This window comes from Anguilla anguilla, chromosome 2 (assembly GCF_013347855.1).
Source record: "Anguilla anguilla isolate fAngAng1 chromosome 2, fAngAng1.pri, whole genome shotgun sequence".
In the NCBI taxonomy this organism is placed as follows: Eukaryota; Metazoa; Chordata; class Actinopteri; order Anguilliformes; family Anguillidae; genus Anguilla; species Anguilla anguilla.
Window position 1 is genome coordinate 71,309,702 of NC_049202.1, and position 24,255 is coordinate 71,333,956.

The 24,255-nt window shown below is 48.6% G+C and overlaps 1 protein-coding gene across 4 annotated transcripts in view; it reads left to right on the forward strand.

Moving 5' to 3' along the window:
• LOC118219591 (alpha-1,6-mannosylglycoprotein 6-beta-N-acetylglucosaminyltransferase B) overlaps positions 1–24,255 on the forward strand; it is a 134,569-nt gene that overhangs the window by 35,839 nt on the left and 74,475 nt on the right. For 2 of the 4 annotated variants that reach the window (XM_035402878.1, XM_035402880.1), the window contains 5 exons: positions 3,660–3,804; positions 13,916–14,025; positions 18,751–18,827; positions 19,633–19,800; positions 21,898–22,062. In XM_035402878.1, the coding sequence (XP_035258769.1) occupies positions 3,660–3,804; positions 13,916–14,025; positions 18,751–18,827; positions 19,633–19,800; positions 21,898–22,062 (665 nt within the window). The remainder of the gene's footprint in view (positions 1–3,659; positions 3,805–13,915; positions 14,026–18,750; positions 18,828–19,632; positions 19,801–21,897; positions 22,063–24,255) is intronic. The other 2 variants (XM_035402881.1, XM_035402879.1) reach the window with 1 other exon arrangement.

Consider the following 24,255-nt stretch of genomic DNA (forward strand, 5'->3'; position numbering starts at 1 on the left):
CTCTGTAAAAAAAAAAAAAAAAAAGTTATGATGTGTAGCAGTGGTGTAATCATGTGACCAGTTCTCACTACTCGACCTCCACCCAAGTCCTGTTCACCAAGGCCTCCAACCCAACCCAGAGGGAGTCATTGTCGTCTGTAGCAAACCAGGCAGCTGGCTGTATTACAGCTAGTTTTTTTTTAAAATTAGAAAGTCGTTAAAGTTCGTTTTAGCGATTACTTTACTAACCAGACAATAAGGATACAATAAGTCCTCCATTAAAAAAAAAGATATACTGTCATTAGATCTCTCTCTGAAACATTGCAGTCAGGTCTTCTGTGAGAGCAGCTCTCTCATTGTGTGATGCACTGGGATGACTCATTGTGGTACTCATCTGGGAAACAGGGCAAGCGTGCGTATTTACAACGTGGACGAGCGGTCCGCTCGGAACAGGGGTGCGTTCCGGGGTTATCGTCACAAGCATCATCATCATCATCATCGGTTTCTCACTGGGTGTGCAGGAGAGGTGGCTATTACACAGCAGCGCTATGCCAGTATGGCCTAATAAGCACTACAGGAACTGTGTGCCCCCTGAAGCTCAAATGGGCCACCGTATCCCAGATCTGTTATTCTGTGGTGAGCAACAGAAGTGGAATTAATGTAGGTCTGCCAGGAAATGGACCTTGGTCAGAGTAAATTTAGATTTTTTTTTTCTTTAGTGTCTATTAAGTTGTCCATCGGTTATATAATAATAATAATAATAATACCTTTGTGTTTGTGTGTAACGAACAAGGACCTCACCTTTGCTTCATCTCGCTGGTGTTTCTGTGGTGCAGGGGGCAGAGCAGGGGGCTGAGGCGCTGCAGGATTTAAGTGGTGACTGTTTGTAGCGGGGAGCCACAGGTGAGGCGATCTCCGATGGCAGAGAGTGTGGAGCCTGGATAAGAAATGCAAACGATGTTATTTTCTCTCTCCGAAACGCGGGTGCATAAGAGATGAGCCTCGCCTACCTGCCCCCTCAGCTGAACCGTAAACGGCGGAGACTCTGCTCTGCTTGCACCGCCAGCCCCCGCTCAGCTCACAGGTCCCTGGCTGCCCCCCCCCCCCAACCCACCCCCCCCCCCCAAACCCCCCCCCCCCGGGGGAATTCAGGAGAGTCCTCACCTGACTGGCACCTGGCAGAGGAATTCTGCTGTACTCAGACTGAGACCCCCCCCCCCCGGGAAATTCAGCTTTACTCTGACCCCCCAACCTCCCCCCCCCCCCCCCCCCCCCAAAACCTCGGCTCACACACAGAGAGTCTATTTGCAAAAGGAGAATTATACTGGAGTAAGCGCAGTCTTTGGCATTTATGAGTCATACCTGACTTTGAGGACCAGGTTCCCCCCCTTCCCCCCCCAGCACACACACCCACCCCCGCCTCCCACCCATCCCTGGGGATGGTAGAACAGGTCGGATGAAGGATTGGGACGGAGGAGGTGGGGAGGAGGAGGAGGAGGAAGGACGGGAAGTGCAAGCGGGCGGTGGAATGGTGAATGAAGCGATGGAGTCGGCAGTTCTCCTGGGCCTCGGGTTAATCAGCACGGGATCGTCTGCACGCACGTCGGGAGTCACCTCCCCGCGCTCTGATTGGACCTTATTTCAACCGCTGACGTGCGGGCGCTGGGCGGGCGGGCGGGCGGGCGGGCGGGGCGGGCTTGGCCCCCCCCCGGCCCCCCCCCCCCCCCCCCCCACTTCAACGCGCTCTCGCCTTCTCCTTCATAATTCATGATTCATAACCGTGTGAAAGGCCTGTGGGTGGAGCCGCTTGATCTAAAGGACTTAATCTTTATAGCGGGGTTAATGGCGAGAGTTGTAATTTGCGGAGGCGTGAGAGCCGGGCAGTCCCCCCCCATCCCCCCCCCCCCCCCCGGCACTCGGTAAATAATAACTGCTGCAGGAATTCATTCCGCCATCTTTTTTTATTATTATTATTATTTTTTTTTAATGGACATCTGAGTCAGCGTGACAGTCAGTTGTTGCGGTCGTCCTGGCCAATCGGCGGCCGGCGTTCGTGCGGCATGCGCTACGTTCTAGCGCCGTGATTGGTGGAGAGACACAGGCGGGGCGGGGCGGGGCGCTGGCCCCAGGGCCCCAGACCGACTGCCGGCTGGTCACACCAGCTGGCTTGAGCCGTCGTTCCACCACGGTGGCAAAGGCACTGGGGGACCTCTCATAGGACCCGAAATTACAGTATGAGCAATACAATCACGAACATCTACAGGGATGTTAACTGCATGGAGATCCCGTTGCCGTGCGCTGTGTGTGTTAACTGCATGGAGATCCCGTTGCCGTGCGCTGTGTGTGTTAACTGCATGGAGATCCCGTTGCCGTGCGCTGTGTGTGTTAACTGCATGGAGATCCCGTTGCCGTGCGCTGTGTGTGTTAACTGCATGGAGATCCCGTTGCCGTGCGCTGTGTGTGTTAACTGCATGGAGATCCCGTTGCCGTGCGCTGTGTGTGTGTGTGTCGAGTTCTGCCGCCTTCTTTTTATTTCCGTCTGTTTTGTGATTCGGCTCAAAGCGTGACATTTGCTACGGGAGTCACTGTAGCAGTTGATATCCGCCGCTGACCCCTACTCACTGTCGCCGGGACCTGCCTAATTTGCTGGGTGAAGGCGGTAACGTTGTTCGGGGTCAGGCGCGCTCGCGGGGTCGCGGGTAATTGGGACGGAGAGCGAGCCGGTGGAACAAAAAAAATAAATAAAGTGTCTCGATAATTCCCCCTCCCCTCCCGTCCTCTCCTCGTAACGTTTGCCGCGCTTGCCGTTCTGTGCCGAGGGTTGGGGAAGACTGTGGTGTGCCGGGGAAGGCTGCGGTGTGCCGGGGAATTTGAATGACACAAAAGCAATTTTAAGCCGGTGATTCGGAGGAGAGGAGGTGCAGAGCCCAGGCCTGCTCGGCACCGCTGCTGATAACGAGCGGAACGTGGGTCAGAGAGGGAGGTCAGCGGCACACCGGCCTCCCCCTGGGCTTTAACGCTTCAGGTGCCTGCCTGCCTGCGTCTCATCTTCCTCTCTGTCCCTCTTCCTCTTCCTCTGTCCCTCTTGCTCTTCTTCTCTGTCCCTCTTCCTCTTCCTCTCTGTCCCCCTTCCTCTCTGTCCCTCTTCCTCTTTCTCTCTGCCCCTCTTCCTCTTCCTCTCTGTCCCTCTTCCTCTCTGTCCCTCTTCCTCTTCCTTTTTGTCCCTCTTTCTCTTCCTCTCTGTCCCTCTTCCTTTTCCTATCTGTCCCTTCTTCTGTCTCTCTGTCCCTCTTCCTCTTTGTCCCTTCCTCTTCCTCTCTGTCCCTCTTCCTCTTTGCCCCTTCCTCTTCCTCTCTGTCCCTCTTCTTCTTTCTCTCTGTCCCTCTTCCTCTTCCTCTCTGTCCCTCTTCCTCTTCCTCTTCCTATCTGTCCCTTCTTCTGCCTCTCTGTCCCTCTTCCTCTTCCTCTCTGTCCCTCTTTCTCTTCCTCTCTGTCCCTCTTTCTCTTCCTCTCTGTCCCTCTTCCTCTTCCTCTCTGTCCCTCTTCCTCTTCCTTTCTGTCCCTCTTCCTATTCCTCTCTGTCCCTTCCTCTTCCTATCTGTCCCTTCCTCTTCCTTTCTGTCCCTCTTCCTATTCCTCTCTGTCCCTTCCTCTTCCTCTTCCTCTGTGTTTTCTCTCAGTGCTGGGGGGACTGGAATCCCGCGGGGTCCTGCGCAAAATCAGCGACATGCTGGAGGTCATCCTGAAGAGGATCGACGCCCTGGCCAAGCTGGGCAACGCCAGCGACTCCCGCAGGCTGGAGGAGCTCAGCTCCGCCATCAACAGGTACGGACTCACCCGGCAGAAAGGCCGGCGCTGCTCACAGGACCGGGCTCGACTCTACTAGCCGTGCCGACGGACCAGACTCCATGTCACATGCGTGTGTGCGTGCTTTTGTGTGTGTGTGTGTGTGTGTGTGTGTCCCCTTTTTGTCAGTCAGTGATGCGGCTCGTAAAAAAAGAAAACAATAAAAAAAACAAGCAGACAGCTGTGACGTTAAACGCCCTGCTCGTCAGGGCGACCGGACTGACTCCTGTCAAACTGAGGCAGCCAGGGAGAGAGAGAATCTTTAAACTTTCAGAGGGGGGGGCAGGGGGGCGGGGGGGCTCCCTTCAGTCCCTTCACTCCCAGCCCCCGCCTCTCCTCTCCTCTCTCTCTCCTCTCCTCTCCTCTCCTCTCCTCTCCTCTCCTCTCCTCTCCTCTCCTCTCCTCTCTCTCCTCTCCTCTCCTCTCCTCTCCTCTCCTCTCCTCTCTCTGCGCGTTTCGACGGCCCTGACAGCCCCTTTCAGTCTGACATCAAAGCACGATTTACCGTTTGGCCCCGTTCCCCCGCAGCCCCGCCCCTCCCGCCGCAAGAGCTGATCCTTCGTTTCCACGGTGGCACGGGGGGGGAGGGGGGGGGGCGATTTTTCAAAGAGAATGAAGGACAAGGAGGGGGAAAAAAGGAGGAGGAGGAGAAGGAGAATGAGGAGGAGGAGGAATAGGTTTTCGGGACTTTATAATTAACTGCCGTTTTAATTACGTTAAAAGCGGTGCAGTTCCAGGTTCGCCCGGCCGGGACGTCCCCCCCACCCCCCCTTCTGATTTGTGCCCTCGGTCTGCCCCCTGCCGACACCCTTCTGTCCTGCGCGGGAAACGAACGGGCGCGTCTCCGTGGTCCGCCATCTTCGTCCAGGCCTGAGCGCCGCCGCCGCGCGACGTGTTTGGCACAGCCTGTGCTGCGTGCCACGCTGCAGTTACCCCCCCCCCCCGCCCGTCTGTCGGCGGGCACGCGGCTTTTTTAGGGATCGGCGCGACCCGTGCTGTGGACGAACGCGCACCTGTCAGGCGTAATCTCAACCTCGCAACTGCACGCGAAAAAAAGGTCCTAAATAATAATAACAAAGCCCTCTGCATTGATTGTGCTGCCTTCCGATGTTTAAAGTTCGTCTTTTAACTTTTTTTTTTTTGTTCGATGAGGAAGAGTCTCGGGATTAAAGAATTCCGGCGCCTTAAATCGTTAAATTTAAATCCTACGATGTTTTTTTTAGTACGATACATGTACTGTTAAGCATGCGTGCAGTGCTGTTAAATTAAAAGGTCTGTCTTGTAAACAATTCAGAAAAAGTAATGTAATTCTAGCGTACAGCCCTTTAGAGTCTGCCTCAGATGGCTTGGCTGGTGATTTTCACCTCTTTCGTTTAAAGACGACAAATAAAAAGTCAGCGAGTGTCACTTCATTACATATAATGGGTTTTAGGCAGGCGATAAACCCGAAGCCAAACGTTCTGAAATAATTTTCACTTTTATGGAATGACATTCATGCGTGGAAAACGCTGAAACTGTTCGCTGTTCTTTGTTTTCACGGAAAAATGGAAAATGGTTAGTTCTACATTGTTGCTCTCGTGAAAGAGAGCGACAAAAGAAAAATAAGAGCACTGATGCTCCGTGGTGAAGCTGTCAGCGCTTTAAATTCTGACAGCGGTGGCTTTTTGCTTCCTTTGTGCGCATCTGCATGTCACGGCACCGCAGTCAAACAGTTCAGGCTGTCAACTCCGCTGACAGGAAAACAAATCGGCTCTTACCAGAAACAAAGATGGAGGACGGACGGTCTAATGCAATTTAAAATATGTGAAACTCCCGTGTTTGTTGTACCCTGTATGCGTCTATCCAGTCGAAAAATCTTCAATGTTAATTTAAATCAGAGAAACACAAGCAGAATTCAACTGTATGAGAAACAAATAAATGGACTGCATTTATATAGCGCTTTTATCCAAAGCGCTTTACAATTGATGCCTCTCATTCACCAGAGCAGTTAGGGGGTAGGTGTCTTGCTCAAGGACACTTCGGCACGCCCAGGGCGGGGTTTGAACCGGCAACCCACCGATTACCAGACAATCGGTCTTACCTCCTGAGCTATGTCGCCCCAAATACGATACCCTTGTACAAAACTCTCAGTCATCGTCAGACCCTAAACTTACATTCGGATTTACTTCCCAAATTTGAGTGAAGAAAATCAGTAAAAATCATTCCAGGTGTGTAGTGTTGGTCCAGCATGTTCCTGTGTTCACTGCCACTCTCTTCTCTGATAAGAGTTATGCTAAATGAGAGAACCTGTTGTGAAAGTTAAAGGTGTGGTGAAGTATGTAGAGACATGGAGTGTGTAGTGTGTGGGTATGCATTTATGTATTTGCCGATTGTGTTCAACTTTTGTCAGCTTTTTTACTGGGTAAATGTGATTAGATAGGATGCTGTCATTTCTGTTTTACAATAGAATGAGCACGTAATGAGGATCCACCATCCATTTTTACTTTACTTTGATGCGATAGGATGACATTTCTGCACTTTAAATCCCCCATAACGATATTGGAGTACCTTAAAAATGAAATAGGAAATTGGTTTTGCGTTAAAAACTAGCTTATGATCTGATTGTGGCAATTTTTGATGCGACAGGATTACATTCGTACTGTTCACATTAAGTCACGCATAAGGATATTGGAGTACCTTAAAAATAAAATAGGAAATTGGTTTTGAGTTATAAATTAGTTTATGATCTCATTGTGGCAATCAGAATTATTAAAAGGATTTCGAAACGAAGTGCACAAATATGTTATCACATTCGTCCTCTCTTTCATGCAGGATGGATTTCTGTAATGATAGTGGCCTTGTTATTAAAAACTGTCATACCTTCTCATTAATTTTTTTCCCCATGATAAAGTATAATTGTTATATTACATAAGCCACTGTTGGTGGTCCCCTAGCAGATTGTTCATTATGCTAATATAAGCTCTTGTCCTCTTGCTTTTAAGAAGTTTATTTGAACATATATTTGCATGGATTCATTACATTCATTAAGAAAAGGGGAGAAACTACCACAGGCCAGTGCTTTGTGCCAAAAAGATGGCAAATATGACATACATATATAGCCGTAATATAAGATTTTGCACATTAAAGCAAAAGTTTAAAAAAGCATTTGACTCTATTTCAGTATTCCAGCATTTGCAACGCAGCTGGTTTGTGTTCTTATTATTTCAGTTATGTCTGACCACACAAGTACTTAAGTGGGCATTTTACATCAGTTAAAACACTCCTGGGACTTCGAGTGCACAGTGGACAGGAAATGCAGGCAGAAAATCGTTCGCCGAGCTATGAACTTCTGTGAACAGAAGTATACCCGCTTATCCTGAACAAGGTCACGGGAGGTGCTGGAGCCTATCCCAGTGTGCATTGGGCAAGAGGCAGGAATATACCCTGGACAGGACGCCGATCTGTCACAGGGCACACACACCATTCACTCACACAATCATACCTTTGGGCAATTTAGAGTCTCCAGTGAGCCTACCTGCGTGTCTTTGGGCTGTGGGAGGAAACCGGAGTACCCGGAGGAAACCCACACGGACACGGGGAGAACATGCAAACTCCGCACAGAAAGGCCCCAAGCCAACATCTACTTTTTCTGGTGGACATTACATCCTATTTACAAATATTCTGCAGGAGCTTGGATGATAGCAGTGTAAACAAAGGGGGTTGGTTCTATGCAATACCTGGCAGCTGTTATATTATTTTGCTGGATTTGAATGGGGTTGCAGCATTGGACTCATAAGGGTAGCAGCTATCGTTTGACTTTTTATTATAACCGCAGATTAATATCATATCGCCCGTCCGGGGATGAAAATGTAACATCTTTGAGCTTTAATAACCGTGGCCTGAAGATATGAAACACAAATGCACAAGTGCATGAAATTTCAATTTTTTTATTTTTAGAATTGAGCCTCACGGCGTGAGATTTGGAGAGCTAGTGGGGACGTGATTTATGACATCTTTAGAGGCGATGACTGAAAACAGAGTGTCGCTGTGTTCTTCTCCAGCTAAAGCCGTGTTGTCTTCTTGTCAGATAAATTTTTAGGAAGTGACCTCGGCACGTTCATATGGGAGTGAACGAACTGTATCCATGACGACCGCGGGATCACAGCCGCTGGAAGCGTTTGGCGGCTTGTCGTCTGGCGCTGCTCGCGGCGGGCGGGCGCGCGTGCGCTAGTTGGCGCTTTGCCGTTCCCCTGTCGAGCGGCCTCTGTTCCTCCCCCGAGCTGGACGGCGGCGGTGTGTGAGGCACTGAGCCGCGAGATCACTGGGGCCTGATAGCTCAGTCAGAGCGACAGTGATGCCAAAGCACCAGCCAGGCTGGGCAGAGGCCCAGATCAGCGCCGCTTTGACCTGCCCCCGCTGTTAATGTTATGCTCAGTGGGGAGGGCGCTTTAACAACTGCACCCCTGCAGGGGGCAAATGGCTTCCCCTTTTTTTTGGACCAGTGATTCTGTGATTTAAAAAAAAATATTTTTTAATGCACTGTTGGTTCTTGTAAAGTGGTGACTGGTTTCAGATGGCGCTTCTTCCGTGAGTAGGGTGCGTACTGCATGAGTGGCGTGTAGGGGGATGAGTGGTGTGTAGGGGAATGGAGAGTGTGTAGGGGGATGAGTGGTGTGTAGGGGGATGGATAGTGTGTAGGGGGATGAGTGGTGTGTAGGGGGATGGAGAGTGTGTAGGGGGATGAGTGGTGTGTAGGGGGATGGAGAGTGTGTAGGGGGATGAGTGGTATGTAGGGGGATGGAGAGTGTGTAGGGGGATGAGTGGTGTGTAGGGGGATGGAGAGTGTGTAGGGGGATGAGTGGTATGTAGGGGGATGGAGAGTGTGTAGGGGGATGAGTGGTGTGTAGGGGGATGGAGAGTGTGTAGGGGGATGAGTGGTGTGTAGGGGGATGGAGAGTGTGTAGGGGGATGAGTGGTATGTAGGGGGATGGAGAGTGTGTAGGGGGATGAGTGGTATGTAGGGGGATGGAGAGTGTGTAGGGGGATGAGTGGTGTGTAGGGGGATGGAGAGTGTGTAGGGGGATGAGTGGTGTGTAGGGGGATGGAGAGTGTGTAGGGGGATGAGTGGTATGTAGGGGGATGGAGAGTGTGTAGGGGGATGAGTGGTATGTAGGGGGATGGAGAGTGTGTAGGGGGATGAGTGGTGTGTAGGGGGATGGAGAGTGTGTAGGGGGATGAGTGGTATGTAGGGGGATGGAGAGTGTGTAGGGGGATGAGTGGTGTGTAGGGGGATGGAGAGTGTGTAGCGGGATGAGTGGTATGTAGGGAGATGGAGAGTGTGTAGGGGGATGAGTGGTGTGTAGGGGGATGGATAGTGTGAAGGGGGATGAGTGGTGTGTAGGGGGATGGATAGTGTGTAGGGGGATGAGTGGTGTGTAGGGGGATGGAGAGTGTGTAGGGGGATGAGTGGTGTGTAGGGGGATGGAGAGTGTGTAGGGGGATGAGTGGTGCGTAGGGGGATGGATAGTGTGTAGGGGGATGAGTGGTGTGTAGGGGGATGGAGAGTGTGTAGGGGGATGAGTGGTGTGTAGGGGGATGGAGAGTGTGTAGGGGGATGAGTGGTGTGTAGGGGGATGGAGAGTGTGTAGGGGGATGAGTGGTGCGTAGGGGGATGGAGAGTGTGTAGGGGGATGAGTGGTGCGTAGGGGGATGGAGAGTGTGTAGGGGGATGAGTGGTGAGTAGGGGGATGAGTGGTGCGTAGGGGGATGGAGAGTGTGTAGGGGGATGAGTGGTGAGTAGGGGGATGAGTGGTGCGTAGGGGGATGGAGAGTGTGTAGGGGGATGAGTGGTATGTAGGGGGATGAGTGGTGAGTAGGGGGATGAGTGGTGCGTAGGGGGATGGAGAGTGTGTAGGGGGATGAGTGGTGTGTAGGGGGATGGAGAGCGCGCGCGTGCACACACACTGTTTTCCACGCGTAGGGGAGTTGGCTACGCTGATGCTCCCTGACGGCACCTGGGCTGCACGGCGGAGAGGGATGAAGCCGTGTCTCTGACTCTCATTGCGGCTGACACACACACACACACACACACACACACGCGGCACGCGCGCTTGTAAGCGGGAATGGGGTTTGATGTCTGAAGTCTCCGCGCCCTGATTTGCCCGCGGGCCAGGCGCTGTTAAAGGATGATGAGTTTGCGGAGGGCCTGGGCTTTTATTGAATCCCTTTTCCCCCCCTCCCGCGGACCACACAGCCAGACGTGGAAAGTGAAGGAGAGTGCGCAGCCCCGCGGCTAGTCGCTAACGCTAATGCGCTTTGCATTAGCGACGCGATTGCAGGCACACACACAAAAAAAAAAACCCAAACGCTAATAACATAATGATTTTTTCTGGGCTTTGGAAGGCGCACACACAGTGGCTTGTGGTGTGCGTGCGCATTAGCGATGATCTAATAGGGTTGAGATTCACATTGAAAAAGAGAATCAAATAAATACTGTGAACAGTTTTTTTTTTCTCATCACACACACACACACAAACACTTTTGTCTACAAAATGGGACTGTGGCCAGTTTATTTGTGTCTGTTTTACCGCACTGAAATAAGTGCTGTCTAGTTTTGGGTGGGCCAGCAGGGTGTAGAATATGGTGTAGGATTTTACTGTAAAGCACTGCAGAAACAACAGAGAAGTTTTTTTGGCTTACTCTAAGCTGCGGATCTTTGCCGAAGTTGGAAAATGTATCTTGGCTGTTGGAGTGTGTGAATTCTCTCTGAAGTAAAGGTAAATAAATTGTGAGGATAGAGAGACAAAATGCTGGCTCTCCAGACGGACTGTGCAGACATACCCTTACGGTTCTGGTGAATAGCTTTAGCGTAGCTTTCTGTAGAACAAAAACCTTTCAACTTAAGAAATATATATTTTTTTAAATTATATTTTCATTAAAGATGCTTATTGGCATGAAATATTTTCTGCAAGTATTGATACAGTAACCAACGGCCTTTTGGATTTTACACCGCTAAAACATTCAGTGGATGGTTATTAAAAATAAAATGATGAAGAAAGTGTGTATATAATTGCTTATTATATCTGTCTATCTAATCATTTGCTTATTATTTATTCAGTGGCGGCCTGTCACTCACAGTCCCCAGGGCTGAGATTTACTGTCACTAGAGGTGCTCTTGAGCCTTCCCCTATTCACTTGTTTTGTCTTTCAGGAAAATTGAATTATTTCTGTCTCTAAAACTATTGAATTAAAATATATATATATATGTTTTTGCTTTCCCTTTCTCTGTTTTTCTTTAGACCCTCTTAGTGGCAGTTTGAGCGGTCTACTAGTATTTTACTGTGCACTCCACGACATGGAAAGTTGAAAAAGCATTTTTATAATGTTCTATAAAATCTCTCTCTCTCTCCTCCCCGCCCCCCTCCCAGCGCCTTTCACACATGCGTCTTAACCCGTAATTGTACTGGCAAGTTTCCGCGCGGGCGTCAGGCGTGAACAGAACGCGTAGTAGTCGATTTTTTCTCCGAGACGTTCCTCCATTTTGCCGGGTCAGGGCCTGGTATGATTTATGGCAATCTTCCGCTGCGGCTGTGGTGCGAACGAAAGCGGCATTGTTCCTGGGCGAAGTAGGGAAAAGGGTCAAATCGTTCCTATGTGAGATTCTTTTGTGTGAAACTGGTGAGCCAAGCACAAGAGATTGGGGCTAGGCTACTATACAAAATATTCAAGCAAAAAAAAAAATAATCCAAGCTTCCAGGTTTGTAATTAAATGGAAAAAATAAATACTTCAAGGTAGGATTGGGTGAATAAACCATTCTTCTCTGAAGATCTACATTTTGTTTGCAATGTCACATCACCTTTTGTAGTGAAACGATATTACGGAGAATTAACAGGCAGCTTCATGGCTCCGTTTGAGATGGCTCGGTCTACAATAAGATAATCTACGAATGGTCATGCCACATGTACACTGACTCGCCATGGAATTTTTCCATACAGGAAACCTATGTGTGAATGAGGATAGCCACTAGCACTAGCCGGCAATTCTGTGGGTCCCACGCGCGAAACAGGCTTTCTCTCTCTCTCATTCTTTCTATCTCTCTCGTTCTTTCTCTCTCTCTGATGATGTCTTTTGGTGACAAGCTGGTCGGGGGTGGGGGGGGTGGGGGGAGGGGGTGCTAAAATGGTGACAGGAGTCGAGGGAGAAGTTCAGAAGGTGGATGTAACAGGGAACAGGGGGCAGAGAAAGCGGGGGGAACTCCCCAGAGGGAGCAGAAGCTGACAGATGGCATTTAGGAAGGGCATTGTAGTGACTAAAGGGGAGTGCCTTAAAGTAGCGCCTCTTCAGAAGAGTTTCATGACAGATCTTGCGTTTGAAAATTCCCCTGCTTCTGGAGGACAGTTTATCCACCTCATTTCAAAGTGTTTCGTTTCTTGTTGTAGAAAGGAGCAAGTGATATTTTCCATCGGCTCTGTGGCAAACACATCACTGCTAACCATTAACAGAAGACGCTAGAGGATTTTCCGAGGACCACCGCAGTTAGCGTTGCCATACCTGAACCGTTACAGAAAGTGATGGACGTGGGCCTATCGGGCTATTGAAAGCTCTGTTTGAGATGACATAATGATTGCGCCTGTCTTTCGTCGTGTGTGGCACATCGAGCTTTCATTGTGTCCGCGACACAAAAGCGGCTTGTCAGGGCGAACTTCACGGCGCGATTACCGCGAGCGGCGAAAAGCTTTGTTAGGCTGTCGATTTCTCCGTCGTAAAGCAGAACACCTGCAAAACTGCCCTTTTAAATCTTGGCTGTTACCAGGTGTTATAGTCCCACATTATCCTTGCTGCTATGCCCTGTATTTTACACTCGTTAGGGCAAGAACCGAAGGTCAGCCCTCGCTCCACTGTGAGCTCTGGCACGTGTGTCATAGGTTTGGATTAATAGGAGTTTGCGCTGTGTTTGGTCTGGTGTGGGATCTTTCACTCGTTTCCCCTATCGCAGACGGTCATTTTGGAGGGAAACGCAGGCCTGGTCTCCCTTCTGGTTCCCGTGCCAACAGGCTCCCTTGATGCCCGATTGCTCTCGACGTTCGGTCGATGCCAGAAGTTCGCGGTCCGTCCCCTCGTCAGTTGCCGCGGCGGCTGCCAGCGAATATTTGTTTGTCTACTTTGGCCGATGTGCTTGCGGCCGGTTCTAATCTAGTTGCGGTTGCGCCGCTTCTGTCTTCACCTGTACACCTGGCGTGTCTCCTCTCTCCTTTCCTCTCCTCTCCAGCTCTCGCCTCTTGATGTAGAGGCGCTAGTGAATTAGGCGGTTCCCCCTCAGGGCTGCTGCTTGTCTTCGCGCTTAGAGTAGAACACTGCCTCCAAACCGTTTTCCCTGCTCGGTTCTCTAATAAAACACGTCCGCTAACAACCTCAGTCCTCCGAGTTCTCTGCGCCTCTCTCTGGGACCGGCCGTAATGTGCTGAGTAACGTTTTCATCTCCCCAAGTAAATTGTATCGGTGGGTATAAAGCTTTTCTATTTCACGCTCCAACCAAGTGCCACGCAATTAGCATTTCTTCCCGCTAGTTAATGTTATGCCATCTTGGGAGAGGGGGGGGAAAAACTTTTAATAAGAAGGAGCTTGTTTTCTTTCTTTTTTTAAACATCACTTTCAGTAATTGTGTTGAAGTGGTCATTTTTTCTTTTAGTAAGGTTACAGATGAAAACCTCTTCCTGAAAGTAATTTTGACGTTACAAGTGGTTAATTCATAGCCCTCCTCCTTGTACTCAACCCCTGGTACTTTGTATCGGCGATAACAGAGGAGCTTGGGTGGTGATGGAGTGAATATGGGAAAGGAAAGTATTACATTGCATTACATGACATTTATTGGGCAGACGCTTTTATCAAAAGCGACGTACAATAAGTGCATACCAAAGGTAGTTGGAACTACAAAACACATGTCCGATAAGGTACAATACTCATTGTGTTCATAACCATGAACACATAAAGTCCAGTTCACACAGTGAATGTTACTCTCTGACCTAACCTACGCTAAGTCAAGCTAGGAGGGTAGCTTGGGAATGTAGTTGGTAGGTGGTCATTTTAGGTGGTCATTCTGTCTGTTTGCAGGTTTCAGCCAGCAGGGCTGGTGGAGAGGATCCAGGCCATTGCCCAGAACGTGTCCAACATGGCGGTGCGTGTGGAGCAGATCCTGCAGCACAGTATGGCGGCAGGCAGAGGTACGGCACGCCGAACTGCTCGCACGCACGCACGCACGCACGCACGCACGCACGCACGCACGCACGCTGCACACTGCACACTGCACACTGCACACTGCACACTCCCGTTAGTCCACAACACCCCTGGAGGATTCATGCTGAAACAACACCGGGGAGGAATCTCTCTCTCTCTCTCTCTCTCTCTCTTTCCTGTCTCTCTCTCTCTCTTTCTCTCTCTCTCTTTCCTGTCTCTCTCTCTCTCTCTTTCTCTCTCTTTCCTGTCTCTCTCTCTCTCTCCTTCTCTCTCTCTCTCTGTCTCTCTCTCTCTCTCCCTCTCTCCTCTCTCTCTCTCTCTCTCTCTTTCTCTCTCTCTGAATTTTGGAGTTTTCCCGAACTTTTCGCTTTTCATTCTCTCGCTCTCGCTCGCAGCCTGCTTGCTTCTCTCCAGGTTCCAAAGCCCGTGAGGGAAAGGACGCAGCGTTTCTGCTTTGAAACATTCAGCGCAGGCGGCACAGGGTTTACAGCGTATCCTAAGCAGCGTTGTGTTGGCCCGACGCGTGAGCGATAGATTGTGCACAGCGTAACCTGGCTGAATCTGCTGAGTATGCTGGGTTATGATGATGTGATTTTGTCAGCCGGGATAAGCTAGCAGAAATTGTGCAGTTCTGGGTCGAATTTGCACATGGGAGACTGTAGATCAGTATGGAAACTACATCAGATGTCCTGATATGGCTGCCTGCCCCTCCGCCCCCATAGGTACAGATTGGAGAATGCAAGGCCAGATCCATGCCCACAACCCATATTACACCTGCTCTCCCAATAACATGGATTCCTTTAGCATTATCAGCTGCTCTTCAGCCCACCGTACGCATTTGAAACCCTGTATTTTGAATGGAATTATGGATTTAAAAAATAATAAAAATTCACACTGTAAGTGTTAACAGCATTATCACAAGTCAGCACTCTCTGAGTAAGTACTCCATGTTAAAGTGTGAAAAGCTTCTTTTTTCATTAGCTGTTCTGTAACCTGACTTCCCTTATTTCCATATATTATAGAGTTGATTATACTGTACCCAGCTGTGTTTGGTCCTGTAGGAGGAACACAGCATGTAAAATTGAGTAAACAAGGTAATCTCATTTCCATCTAGAAAAAGAAACCCCCCAATTATGCTTTGTTTGTTGGTCAAATTGAAAAGCTGATCCTCCCTAATACTTTTATTTTCCATTATTTCCCCTGGCTAGCTTTGCAAAATAAGCTAGATAAATTGAAAATGAATAAGAATATATTTTATGTCAAAGGCGTATAATTAATATAATATTAATCTGATTGAATGAAACATGATACTTTGTATGGCAATGCATTTTATATATATTTTTTATTAAACTGCTGCAATGCCAAGCAAATGACCATTTGATTTAATAGTTAAATATGTAGCTTTGTCTGTTGACATGGTTAATTCTCTTTTGTCATCATTGAAACATGCAAATGTTTAATTGCTTTTCATTTTTGTGGAACTACAGTGAAAACGTTTTCGGGTGAAAAATAATTAAATTGATCACAGACTACATTTAGTTTGTTTTTTTTTTTTTTTCATTAAAATCTGTGGTGATGAGCATACAATGTAGTTTAGGCTCAAAGAAATTTGGCGCTGCTTTGGTTTGGTTTCCTGCTTTGGTTCTGTGAGGGAAAATGTTTAAACTAGAAAAGATTCCATATCAGCACATTTTTCTGACCGCTTTGAAAAGTGATGCAGTAGAGGAGCTGAAGACTGAAATATTTCGGCAGGCCAGCTATTGATTGGTGATATGACGAGCGAAACCGAAATGGATTATGCTTAAATATGCCCCACTGCATCCGTTCAGGCGCTGCCTGTGGGCACAAGCATACGATATTGCGTTTTTTTGTTTGCTTTTCAATATTGTGACACCAGACTTTTCGTTTGTTTGTGCTTGTTGCGTTGAGCAGGCAGTTGGCCTGTATCTTGGACAAAAGCTCATTTTTTGCGATAAACTAAGGGAGATCCTGTGAAACAAAAAAAATATAGTTTTGAAATGCAAAACAAGAAATGGGCGTTGATCTTACCTTATTGTAATCTTTGTGAAATAACGGAGGTTGATATGTTTAAATCTTATGTTATTGTGGTCTCTGTGAAGGAAATTTGGTTTTTTACGGTCTTTGTGAAGTAAATAGGAATATACTGCTGTTAAAACAAAAAACTAGTTGCTGTGCAAACTAACTGATGAATCACACTGAGGGTAGAATGAATGGCATAGCTTTCCCAATTTAAATTTACGTTTTGTCGCTTTCAAAGATACAGTAGATGTCATTGGTGCCCACCCGGTGTTCTAATGAAATCATAAATTATTCTTCGGATTTCATAACTTATTGCTGAAGCATGATGCTCCCAAACACAAAACAGTATCAGAGGACATCAAGCCCCCCCCCACCCCCCCCATCCCAGAATCTACCAGCACTGATATGTGAAGGAATTCATGTTTGCTTTTACTTTCAAATGAGGTGAACTGTAATGCATAGAACTGATATGCTGTAATTAAAGCTGCAATACAGCGATTCTTTATGGATTCTTGTCAGGTCTTGTTTTCATGTCAAGTCGATGTGCTGTACCGAATATACTGTATACCCGCTGGCTTTTTTTTTTTTGATCTCCTTGTCCTGGCTGATCTCGTTAGCGCATGTAGCGCCTTTCATTTCACCGTTGCTGCCGTTATCGCTCCAGTCACGTGGAACGCCCCCCCTTTTTTTTTTGTTTTTGTTTTGTTGTTGTTGTTGTCTGTGATCGCTCTTGCTTACGCCCAGGCAGCAAAAAAACCCCTCGGATAAAAAAAATAAATAAATAAATAAGCTCCGCCCCTTCCTTCAATTAGCCAAATTGAGCCGGAGTGGAGTCTTTTTAATCTCGCTCGAGCGCCGCCATCAATCTCTCGCTCTTCCCGTTAAACGAACCCCCCCCCCCCCCCCCCCCCCCCCCGGCCCTCTGCGGCTGGAGCCCGTTAGCTAGCCCAGCGGTTGCAATTAACGCGATGATTTACATCTCAGCGAGCGGGGAACGCTCTCCTCCGCCCGAAGTCCGAAGAGAACTTTTAAGGGGCTTGAAGTCGGGAAGGGGGAAATGGGTCACCTCGCATGCGTTTCCTCTGCCCTGATGTGGGCCCTGTAATGGGGGCATCGAGTCGGGGGTGGGGTGGGGGGGTGTTTGGGTCCTCACGGTGCTGTTTGATGGTTCTGCGGTGGTTCGGCGTCTAGCTGAATGACCTGCGTCGAGCTCGCGACCCCCGCAGTCAAATTAGCCTGCCGTTTACCTGCTCCTTAGGTTAAAGCGTTTTTTCTCGCTGTTGCAGTAAATGGACTCCAAAGACTCACTTATACTGCGAGGCCCATACTAATGCCAGCTACGCGCGCGCCTCTGCATCAAGAGGAGTGCGATTCTTCCAAATAACTGCTCATTTCCATTTCTCGTGAATTTTAAAATTGACTGCCAGCCTAGCCTGTTGCTTGCACGTCCTGAATGCATCGACACAAGATCACCAGGATATTTTCAAAGCGTTTCTAATGCCTGAACAATTCAGTGGAAATGGATGTGGATGTTGTAAGCCATTGCCTTAAAAGCTGTTTATGGTTGCAAACACCTCAGCAATTATCTTTCTTTCATCTCAAACGTAACTAACTACGTACACTGGCATATTTACATGTTTCTTTTCTTGTGTATGCCTTCCTAGAACAAGAGTTGACCCCCAGTTGATCCATAATTTCAAGTATATCCAACTCAGAATACCAAATGGCACCTGAAGACAAGAAATATAGCTTACAATGGCCTGTTGTTGGATATTATAATCTAATGTGTGAAAATCATTGTCTAAATGTTGGTACACTCTCTTAATCTGTTTAATAAATGGTACATATCATATGCATGGTCTTTAGGCTATGTGTGCATGGATTGTTTGTTTTCAGATAAATAGCAAAATGCATTTTCTGTGTGATGTAAAACAATCGATATATCCTGCGACGTGACCAGATTGGTTTTGCTGTACATATTGTCTGATGCATTGAACGCTGTCAGTAAATTGTACTTAAACGATATAACTCATGCAGAGCTTTCAGTGGCAAAACAACGCAGTTACTGAAACTCCACTTTGTGTCTTTCTAACCGAAATTTTGTATTGAGGCTTTCTGTCAACGATGGTGTAGGAAGGCTTGCGTTCTTACTGTTTTGGTATGAAGGTATGATGGGAATCCCCTGCAGTATATTTGTGCTGATACCGTGGTTGAAATTCGTATGATCTTCAAGCCAATTCACAATGACCCAAACGGCTGTAAATAAAACTGGCATGATGTGGACCACACTTCTCTTTGCATTATTTCAATGTGATTTTCATGGCCTTGCATACTGCCTGCCTGCTTTAAGCGTCGACTCATGGGGTTCATGTATTAAAATAAGGGACTGACAACAAATTCAACTACTTTTGCTTCTGAAATTAAGTTTAAAAAAAAAAAATTAAGTTCAAACTTTTGCGCACAGACAGAGTTTGCAAATGTAACGAGCTGACAACATACTTACCGTGTGAACTTGCATATTTTCAAATCCAATGCTAATGCCGTGCATCGAAACTCCCAGATTTTTAAAGACGTGATCGTCCGATGTTGCGAAGTATGTCTAATTCATTAAACCTGCGTACATTCCAGTTTGTATCCACAGTATCTTACCTGTGTGACCTGTATTTCCTCAGTGATTAGAGATGGTTCAGCGGGTCAGTGTGAGGTTCCCAAGGACCCCCAATATCCGGACTGCGCCAGCAAAGTGGATGTGAGTAACAAATTAATAATCCAATTATAAATCAATAATAATTAATAATAAATCAAATTAATAAAAACACCTCAGATGACTACATGTGCAATAACAACTACATAGAAACACGATGCATTGCATTACATTACATGTATAAGTGTGAGCGTACGCAAATAATGTGTGAATGTATCATTCCCACTGTCTCCCTCAGGCTGTTGCAGGGCACCATAAATTGTGTTACATTGCAGGCATTTAGCAGATGCTCTTATCCAGAGCGACTTACAGAACGTTTTTACATAGCATTTACGTTGTATCCATTTTATACAGCTGGATATGTACTGAAGCAATGCAGGTTAAGTACCTTGCTCAAGGGTACAACGGCAGTGTCCTACCGGGGAATCGAACCTGCGACCTTTAGGTTACAAGACCAACTCCTTACGCATTATACTGCACTGCAAAACAGATATGCAAAAAAAATATGGATAGCAGTCCAAAGGCTGCCTAAATAAAAAGGGAAATGTGACAATTGTAAATAATGTCTTAATGCAATACAAAAAAAGTTATAATTATGTATACCTGCGCAGCTACTGATATTTCTGTGACTTCTGCTTACTTTGTCACAATTGTCCTTCCATTCAAACCAGTGTGATGTTCAAATCTTCTCACCTTGTTTAGTACAATAAAATCGCCAGATTGGAAACATTACCAAAAAAAAAAAAAGGGTTCCTGCAGTTCGGCAAAGATGCTTTCTTCATGGATATGATGACCAGTTTTTTTTATTTATGCACTAGAACTGTGACTATTGTTCCCTGGTTCGTTTCAGTGGATGCGGGCCCGCTGGACCTCCGACCCGTGTTATGCCTTCTATGGTGTGGATGGCTCGGACTGCTCGTTCCTCATCTACCTGAGTGAGGTGGAGTGGTTCTGCCCCCCTCTGGTCTGGAGGAACCACACCAAACCCCCGACCCAGAAGACATTCAGCAAGAGACAGGTGCGTACGGCGTGCAAGGGTGCACCGAGAACTGGTGTGAGGAAAGCAACACACACACACACAACATGCACACACACACACACACACGCACCCACACAACACAGACACACACACAAACACACACACACACACACACACCAACACAACACAAACACAACACACGCACACGCACACACACACACAACACACAACACACACACACACACATACACACGCACAACACACACATGCACACACACAACACACACACACACACACACACAACGCACACACACACACACACAAACACACACAAACACAACACACACACACAAACACACAACACACAAACACACGCACACACACACACACACACACACACAACACACACACACACACACACGCTCACTCACACACACACACACACACACACACAAACACACACACACAAACACACACACACACACACACACACACACACACACTCATTATCACTGTAATTTCAGGAGCCCTCAGCTGCAGCTGGAAGCATTCGTATTAAAACTTTTTTTTATGGGTAAACACACAGCTGTGCTCTGTTTGACCCGGTTTGACTTCAGTTAATTGTTCTTCTCTCTGCACATTTCACGGCCCAATCTCCCACCCCCCTCCCCCCCCCCATTGCTATTTTTCCTCCCTCCTGGCACTGGTTTGTTCCCTGAATGAAGGCGCCATTGGTTTCTAATTCCAGTTCTACTTCTAGTCCTAATTCCGTGCGCAGCTGAATTCTCTGATTCTATTTGCAGTGTTCTGTTAACCATGTGACTTCCTCCAGGTGCATTCTGGTTCTGAAAGCGCTCATCACATTAGCTTAGTTATTTTCCAATCCAGTGCGCACGACTTGTAAGAGGAAGACACTTGCCAATTAACGTGTCTGTGTGTGTATATGTGTGTTCTATGTGTGTGTGTGTGTGTGTGTAAGCAAATGTGTTTGTGTATGTCTCCCCAGCAATTCTGTAACAGTTGTTTAATGCCTGGCATGTTTCCCAGTGCAAAGGTGTGATTCACATATTTAAGTGACTGGAATAATTTATTATTTTTTTCACTGAAAACAGGCAAGTGTAGAAAAACCAAGAATTAATGAATGACAGAAAACAAATTGCTGGGAAATCTGGCAGAGCATCCTGCCCTCTGGTTGACCTGATTATAGACCAATTTATTTGTGCGCTTGTGCAAGCGGTCTGTGTCCCCAGGGGCCAGGGAGACGAGGCAGGCGAAATGTATTCGTCTGCATGTTCGACGCAGACATAACCCCCACATAGCACGATATCGAAAGCCCTCGGGAAGTAGCGCCATGAAGTCTTCGCAGAGATTTCTCCACGGTGTAATGTAATCTGCCGTACACATCTCTGTCCTTTTTCTTGTTAATAAATGGTAAATGGACTGCATTTATATAGCGCTTTTATCCAAAGCGCTTTACAATTGATGCCTCTCATTCACCCATTCACGCACACACTCACACACCAACGGTGAAAGGCTGCCATGCAAGGTACCAATCAGCTCGTTGGGAGCAATTAGGGGTTGGATGTCTTGCTCAAAGACACGTCGACACACCCAGGGCGGGGGATCGAACCGGCAACCCTCCGACTGCCAGACAACCGCTCTTACCTCTGAGCTATGTCACCCCTATAACCGCTCTTACCTCCTGAGTTATGTGGCCCCTGTAACCACTCTTACCTCCTGAGCTATGTGGCCCCTATAACCGCTCTTACCTCCTGAGCTATGTGGCCCCTATAACCGCTCTTACCTCCTGAGCTATGTGGCCCCTATAACTGCTCTTACCTCCTGAGCTATGTGGCCCCTATAACCGCTCTTACCTCCTGATCTATGTGGCCCCTATAACCGCTCTTACCTCCTGAGCTATGTGGCCCCTATAACCGCTCTTACCTCCTGAGCTATGTCACCCCTATAACCGCTCTTACCTCCTGAGCTATGTCGCCCCTATAACCGCTCTTACCTCCTGAGCTATGACACCCCTATAACCGCTCTTACCTCCTGAGATATGTGTGGCCCTAATAAAGTCGCTGCCGCTTCCTGTCTGTGAGCCTCTCTCTCTCCGCCTCTCCCTCTCTCCCGCAGGCGGCCTTCCGCGCGGACGTGGGCTCGCTCCTGGAGCAGGTGGGGACGGGCAAGGAGTCGCTCAGCTTCATGAAGAGACGCATCCGGCGCCTGGCCTCGCAGTGGGGCACGGCCGCCCGGCGGCTCGACCGCAAGCTGCTCGGACGCTGGAGGGAGCAGAAGAAGGTGAGCTCGGGCCGTCTTGGGTGGTGCGGAGGTATAAGCGCTCGCCTACCGCCGCGGAGACCCGGGTTCAATTCCTGGCTTGGTCAGATGTTCCTACGAACACAACTGGCGGGTGGGTGAGTTTGCGGGTGGGAAGCCGGTGAGGGTATGAGTCCTGATCGCTGCATTAGCGACTCCTACTGGTTGGTTGGGGCGCCTGTTCAGCGGGGAGGGGATCTGGGGGAGATAGCGTGAACCTCCGCGTGCGTTACTCTCTCCCAGTGAAAACTCCTCGCTGTCAGGTGAAAAGAAGCGGCTGGCGACTCCACATGTATCGGAGGAGGCATGTGGTAGTCTACACCCTCCCCAGACTGACAGAGGATAGCGCATCGACCAGAACTATGTGATACACACGGGGAATTGGTATAATGCCTAAAAAATTGGGGAGAAAATGGGAGAAAAAAAGAAAAAAAAACAGAAGGTGAGCTTGCGCTGGGGCTGATGGTGGGAAGACCGCACGGTTGCAGGGGAGCGTTTCCTGTTTCCTGTTTCCTGGTTCCTTCCCGCCCGCCCGCCTCCGGGCCACTGCTGTTCCCTATTCACGCCGAGTCTGTCCGAAAAAAAAAAATAAAACTTTAAAGTGCCTTTCCTGTCTGTCTGTCTGTCTTTCTTTCTCCCTGTCACAAAAACCCTGTGTGTGTTTTCGCTCTTGATATTTTTTTACGGCTGCTCAGTGCCGTTTGTAAAACCGTTAACCACGGGGAGGCGGAAGTCAACGCTTCATGTCGAAAGGGGGATTAGTGTCGGCCGTGCGAAAATGGGGGCCGGTGTGATTACACGGGGGCTCCGCTGCGGTCGATAGCGAGGGGGGGGGGGGGGAAACGTGTCATCCCCGGAGTGGCGTTTTAACCCAGATTAGCTCGTTAGGGGCCCTTCCTTCATTCGGCCATCAACGGCGGCGATGAGCGGGCTTGCGGAGCGGTGTGGCGGCGCCGGTGGCGGCAGGTACGGGCCCGCCGCAGGCTGATGGATTCTCGCGGTGTTTTTACCGCGCTGGCATTTAAGAGGGAGCAGGCGGGCACACCTGTGCCAGGCGCGCCGCGACGCCCCATCGTCTCCGATTAAGCCGGAATACATTTAAATAAAAGTCCGCCCGTTAAAACTGTTGGATGTGGATTTCTAAAAAAACGGTTATTAAATACAATGGGTTTTAAAGTGCGTGTCGTTTTTACTGAAAGTAGAATTTCGGGGGGACTGGGGGGGACGGTGCCCATTTCTCCGCACCCCCCATGTGGAGAATGTGTTTCCTGGGCCTCCCCCAAAAGCTATCTGTTCTCATTAGATGTTCCTCAGACCGGTCAGGATTTGTGTGTGTGTTTGTGTATGTGTGTGCGTGTGTGTATGCGTTTGTGTGTGTTTGTGTGCGTGTATGTGTTTGCATGTGTGCGCGTTTGTGTGTGTTTGTGTGTGTGCACGTGTGTGTGTGTGAGTGTTTATTCGTGTGTGTGTGTGTGTGTGTGTGTGTGCACATGTGTGTGTGTGTGTGTGTGTGTGTGCACATGCGTGTGTATTTGTGTGTGTGTGTGTGTGTGTGTGTGTGCGCATGCGTGTGTATTTGTGTGTGTGTGTGTGTGTGTGTGTGTGTGTGCACATGCGTGTGTATTTGTGTGTGTCTGTGTGTGTGTGTGTGTGTGTGTGCACATGCGTGTGTATTTGTGTGTGTGTGTGTGTGCGAGCATGTTGTTTGCGTTCCCCTGGAAGGGGAATAATTCAGCGTGTGCATTCCCACAGCTCTGCTTGAGGTTGCCCCATTCTTTACCTGTCAGCCGCGGCTCCCAGAACCGGAACCCATGGGGGGGGGGGGGGGGGGGGGGGGGGGGGGGGGGGGGGGGGAGAAGCATCTCTCTCTCTCTCTGCGTGCCCCTCCTGTAACAGAGAAATAAATTATTCGGCTTCGCCTTCTCCCCACCAGCACGACGCCATTGTGCACCCTTCATTCCCGCTCTCTCTCCCCCGGGAGGACATCAAAGCCTGCGTCTGATTTACTTTCCCCCCGTGACGTGCGGAGGGAGTTTCGAGGTGAGGTGCCTCTCGTCGCAGGAACGCAGTCTGTGAGGAAGTGAGGGCAGGCGCCCTCTTCCTCACGTGCGCTCACGCGGGATGAGGGGCACAGCTGCGGGCTTGTTCCCATATAGCCGAAATCCGGGCATGCCC